This window comes from Nansenia antarctica (genome assembly GCF_963989245.1).
Source record: "Nansenia antarctica genome assembly, chromosome: 15".
NCBI classification, from domain to species: domain Eukaryota; kingdom Metazoa; phylum Chordata; class Actinopteri; order Argentiniformes; family Microstomatidae; genus Nansenia; species Nansenia antarctica.
Window position 1 is genome coordinate 967,433 of NC_137685.1, and position 5,517 is coordinate 972,949.

The 5,517-nt window shown below is 49.6% G+C and overlaps 1 protein-coding gene across 1 annotated transcript in view; it reads right to left on the minus strand.

Moving 5' to 3' along the window:
* Positions 1 to 373: 373 nt before the first annotated feature.
* camk1a (calcium/calmodulin-dependent protein kinase Ia) overlaps positions 374 to 5,517 on the minus strand; it is a gene marked incomplete at its 3' end in the record, with an annotated part of 20,300 nt that continues 15,156 nt past the window's right edge. Inside the window, exons 3-11 of the mRNA XM_080545483.1 lie at positions 4,689 to 4,763; positions 4,395 to 4,533; positions 3,294 to 3,420; positions 2,793 to 2,868; positions 2,454 to 2,566; positions 2,155 to 2,233; positions 1,932 to 2,019; positions 1,029 to 1,212; positions 374 to 480 (exon numbers count right to left, since the gene is read on the minus strand). Of these exons, the coding sequence (XP_080401609.1) occupies positions 374 to 480; positions 1,029 to 1,212; positions 1,932 to 2,019; positions 2,155 to 2,233; positions 2,454 to 2,566; positions 2,793 to 2,868; positions 3,294 to 3,420; positions 4,395 to 4,533; positions 4,689 to 4,763 (988 nt within the window). The remainder of the gene's footprint in view (positions 481 to 1,028; positions 1,213 to 1,931; positions 2,020 to 2,154; positions 2,234 to 2,453; positions 2,567 to 2,792; positions 2,869 to 3,293; positions 3,421 to 4,394; positions 4,534 to 4,688; positions 4,764 to 5,517) is intronic.

The window sequence follows — 5,517 nt, forward strand, 5'->3', positions numbered from 1 at the left end:
TGCACGTCAGTGTTTGTAGACACTGACTCTGAGACGATACCCTCCTCAAACTTAAACACTCGCCTCTCTCCTCTCTCTCTTCTGTCATAAAGTGATATCTTACAGCATCGACCTACGACCCCAGGCGAGTGTCTGACGCTAGGAGGCAGCTCTGGACGAGTCATGTGTCGTCCCCCCCCCTCCCTCCACCCCTCAACAGTGACCTGCTCGTCATGATCTCCTCCTAGTGGACACTCCCTGGTACTACTCTGCATTCCTGGCCAGACTGGGCAAGGGGTTGGGCTCTGGTGGCTCCATGGGACTCAAATGTACTGTATTATCACCATGGTGACAAGGGGTGGTGGGGGGAGGAGGAGGGGTTGTGCTCAGAGCCTCAGACACGACTGGTGGGTCTGCAGCAGTAGGTGCAGCTCCTGAGACTGTCCCGGTCAGCGCTGCCCTCCGCACTCCCGCGCCGCGCGCCGCCCTCACAGTGTGACACTGGAGGGAAGAGCAGAGCAGAGAAGGACATGACAGGGACGCGCTCCACACAGAGAGAGAGAGAGAGAGGAAGAGAGACAGAGAGAGAGAGAGAGAGAGAGAGAGGAAGAGAGACAGAGAGAGAGAGAGAGACAGAGAGAGAGAGAGAGAGACAGAGAGAGAGAGAGAAAGAGAGACAGAGAGAGAGAGAGAGACAGAGAGAGAGAGAGAGAGAGACAGAGAGAGAGAGAGAGACAGAGAGAGAGAGAGAAAGAGAGAGAGACAGAGAGAGAGAGAGACAGAGAGAGAGAAAGAGAGAGAGACAGAGAGAGAGAGAGAGAGAGACAGAGAGAGAGAGAGACAGAGAGAGAGAGACAGAGAGAGAGAGAGAGACAGAGAGAGAGAGAGACAGAGAGAGAGAGAGAGAGAGAGAGAGAGAGAGAGAGAGAGAGAGAGAGAGAGAGAGAGAGAGACAGAGAGAGAGAGAGGGTCTAGTCTGGGGCAGGACTGCACTAGTCAAGACCTTGAGGGCTGTGGGTGTGAACGGAGTTCACTGCTGCCTCACTTACAGCTCTCCTCCTCCTCATTGTTGCCCTCCTCCTCCTCCTCCTCCTGCTCCTCCTCCTGTTCCTCCAGCAGCAGGTGGGCGTGGCCGGGGCTGGTGGGCGTGGTCTGGCTGGTCTGACCCTCCAGGCTGGTGCCCAGCTGAAGCCTCCGCATGTGCCTGACCACCGCCGTGGCGTTGAACGCTTGCTGTGTGGGGGGGAGGGAGAGAGAGAGAGAGAGAGAGGGGGGGGACAGAGAGAGAGAGAGAGGGGGGGGACAGAGAGAGAGGAGAGAGAGAGAGGGGGGAGGGAGAGAGAGAGAGAGAGAGAGAGAGAGAGAGAGAGGGGGAGGGAGGAGAGAGAGAGGGGGGGGGGGGACAGAGGGAGAGAGAGAGAGAGAGAGAGAGAGAGAGAGAGAGAGAGAGAGAGAGAGAGAGAGGGAGAAAGAGAGAGAGAGAGAATGGAGGACAGAATCCGACACAGACATACACAGTGGGTTAATAAGTATTTGATCCCCTGCTGATTCTGTTAGTTTGCCCACTTACAAAGAAACGAACGGTCTATAATTTTAATGGAAGGTTTATTTTAACAAGACTGAATAAGAGCTGAAGCTTCGAGTTGCCAAGCGACAGCTTCGAAACCTTAAGGATCTGAGAGGATCTGCAGAGAGGAGAGGACCAGACTCCCTCCTGAGATGTGAACAAACCTGGTGACCAACTACAAGAAGCGTCTGACCTCTGTGCTTATCTCACTGTTAAAATAAACCTACCATTAAAATTATAGACCGTTAATTTCTTTGTAAGTGGGCAAACTTACAAATCTAGCAGGTGATCAAATACTTATTTCCCCCACTGTAAATGCAAAAATATGCCCCACCCCAGACACAGATAAACACCCTAGACCCCCATTTAGTCAACAGACACTGACCTTCCATTTACTCTTAGCAAAGTTCTTCTTGATCTGAGCGCTGACAGACTCGTGGATGTTCTTATCCAGAGCTGTGTCTCCACAGATCCTGGAACACAGAGAGCCAAAGGGTGAATGATGTTGGGTTGGGAGAGCTTGTTGGACTTGAATGAGTAACTTGGGGGGTAGACATTGTGTCCCATAACATTGAGAGAGTGCAGAGGACCAGGGAGAGAGGCGTTACCAGGGGTGCTGGAGCGCCTGGTCGCAGGTGTATCTCTTCATGGAGTCTTTCTCCATCAGATGACAGATAAAGTCTTTAGCTGTAATTAAAACGTTTCAGTTTGAACATTCACATTCATTATCAAATGATATCTCCTCGCTGTAAAATGAGTTTACAGTCAAATGTATGGCAGATGTATGGCTAGAATATGACAGATGTGGTCGTTGGCCTTAAAGTAGATGAAGCATGATGATGAAGATGATGAAGCGTGATGATGAAGATGATGAAGCGTGCGCTGCCGGAGGGAGAAGAGGGACAACCTGAATCGGAGATGTCGTCCCAGTATGGAGAGTCAAACTCGTACTCCGCCTTCAGGATCTGCTCAAACAGCTTAGAGTCGTTCTCGTCGTAGAACGGAGGGTATCCACATAACCTGGAGGAGTCGACATGACATCATGTCAAACCTACTCTACGACGTTAAGAATTGGATAGGCAAGGCTCGTGTTATAAGGAACATTCTGCATTATTTATATACCGGTATATATATATATTCATAGCAAATGAATAAGCTAACAGTATTTAATGCATTCATTATATATTCATAACGAATGATGAACACACAACACACACGCAGGACATAAAACGCAAAAGGGACTCACAGGATGTAGGAGATGACGCCTATGGACCAGCAGTCTACTGCCTTGCTGTAAGGTTTCTGAGCCAACACTTCAGGAGCTGCCAAAAGCACACAGACGCACGGAGGTCAGAGAGAGACGGAGAGAGACGGAGAGGAGCTGAGAGGATTCTGAGAGGCTACTGAAGTACTGAAGTAGTCGTTTCCCCCTCTCAATCATTACCAATCCCAGGTAACATCACATGCAGAGGGAGAGAGAAGAGCACTTCTGAACCCCTAACAGTTGACACAATAGCACTCCGCTGGATGAGTGAGCTCTCCAAACACAGTGGATGAAGACAAGAGGGATATTAGCTGAATATAATACTTCATTGAAGGTTGTGAGCTGATCTAAGAGAGAGAGAGAGAGAGACAGAGAGACAGAGAGAGAGAGAGAGAGAGAGAGAGAGAGAGAGAGAGAGAGAGAGACAGAGAGACAGAGGGAGAGAGAGATTAGTGAGACAGAGCCTACAAACGGATCTCTTACCCACGTATCCTGGGGTGCCACAGGCTGTGGACATCACACTGCCTGTCCCCTCGATCTTGGACAGGCCAAAGTCACTGATCATGATCTTGGAGTCCTCGTCCATACTGTAGTAGAGCAGGTTCTCTGGCTACGGAGAGAAGGACAAGCAGACATAGAGAGAGAGCACGCGCACGAGAGAGAGATGTAAGATAATATGAAATGCCTTTACACCTGGGCCCACTCCGGATACCTCTACCTCAGCAGTGCGTGGGCATAGTTTTGGCGCCCATGTTAACAGGTTAGAGCAGCCACACAGCGTGAGATCCCCTCCCTCCCACCCTGACCAAGGCCTGCCTCCCTGCCCTCCTCCCCCACCTCCCTGCCCTCTTCAACCAGTCACTATCCCAAGGCCACGTTCCCTCAATATACAATCTCGCCGCTGTCACCCCCATTCTCAAAAAGCCCACTCTCGACCCAGCCAACCTCTCCAACTTCCTCCTCATCTCCAACCTGTCATTCTTCTCCCAAACCCTCAAGCGTGCTGTCTCTGTCCAACTTCACTCCCACCTCTAGTCCAACAACCTGTATGACCCCTTCAGTCTGGTTTCCGCCCACATCACAGCACCGAAACAGCCCTGGTCAAAGTAATCAATGATCTCCTCATCAACCTGCTCTTCCTCTGCTACATACTCCCCTCGGTCACATCATCCGCCAATTCAACCTGGACTTCCACTGCTACGCTGACGACACCCAGATCTACATCAGCACAAAATCCACCCAGAACCCACCCCTCCGTCACATTGAAAACTGCATATCTGCAATAAAAACCTGGCTAACCCACAACTTCCTCAAACTCAACAGTGACAAGACAGAAGTCATCCTCATTGGCACCAAAATCCACACTCAATAAAAGCGGACCCATCACACTCACCATTGAGCCCGGAAAAGCGCTATATAAATACAATGGTTTATTATTATTATTATTGTTATTATAGTCAAACATAGTCTGGTCAGAATGGTGGCATAGTCTATGTCTACCTCTGCCAGCTCTGACAGATGTTGTTGAGTATTGACATAATCATTGGGCAGTTAACAGCTGGTAGGTAAGACACCATACATTACCTTCAGGTCTCTGTGTACGATGGCCATGTCATGGAGATATTTGACTGCATCCAGGATCTGGTGAATGAGTTGGCTGGCATCTCTCTCTGTATAGAAGCCCTTCTCCACAATCCTGTCGAACAGCTCCCCTCCTGACACCCTGAGAGATCGCAGTCAGAAGTAATATTATTCACTACGGTGAGATACACTCATCATACAAGGGGTACTACCCTCTATCTGGATTAGATTAAAATACAAGATTCACAAGAGATGTTTCGATTGAGCAGAAAGAGAGAGGGAGGGAAGCATACTCACAGCTGCATAACCAGATACAGGTGGGACGTACTCTCAAATATGTCCTCCAGTTCAACAATGTTGGTGTGCTTGATTCTGAAAAGAAGGAGTGAGACAATGACAGAATAAAGGGTACAATGCTGACGATCAACAAATAGGTCACGCATGTACCATCCCCACTTCTGTCTTATCCTCAGCAGGTGGCGTTGTTGCTGCATTTGAGAGCTGAAATGGCACAGTGCTGGTGCTCAGTGAAAACGCTCTCTACCAGGATCAAACCAACACATCATTCAGGAGTCATACTGTGTATTGATAGCTGACTTTGCCAGACGGGTGTTGTCTACCAGGGTACCAGAGTTTTGTGACTGATGGGAGGTAGCTACTAGCTCGCAATAAATTGACGGCAAAAGTGTGGACAACCCTGGCCACGGTGGCCCTGAGCAACCGCATAGATAGACTGCTTATGACTAGCAGGTTAGGGAGACACACTGACAACAAAGGCATTACTAAGATACACCATAGATACACCATAGATACACCGTAGCATTTATGATACAAACCAAGAGAAACTAGCAACCAAGCAGAGCGTCTGTTGGTCTGGGCTCTGTGTTGGCAGCGTGTGAAGCCATGTTACACATGTTACACATGTTACACGCATGTTACACATTAACAACATGAGAGAAGGACGTGGTGTGTCTCTTGAGTCAGTGTCCTGTATGTCCTCGAGTGTGTCTGTGTGTCACTCTCCGTCTATCTCTTCCTCATCACCCCCTGATCTCTCTCACTCCCTCACCCCCCCCCTCCCCCCTCGCTCTCTCTCTCATTCCCCTCTCACTCAACCTCTCTTCCA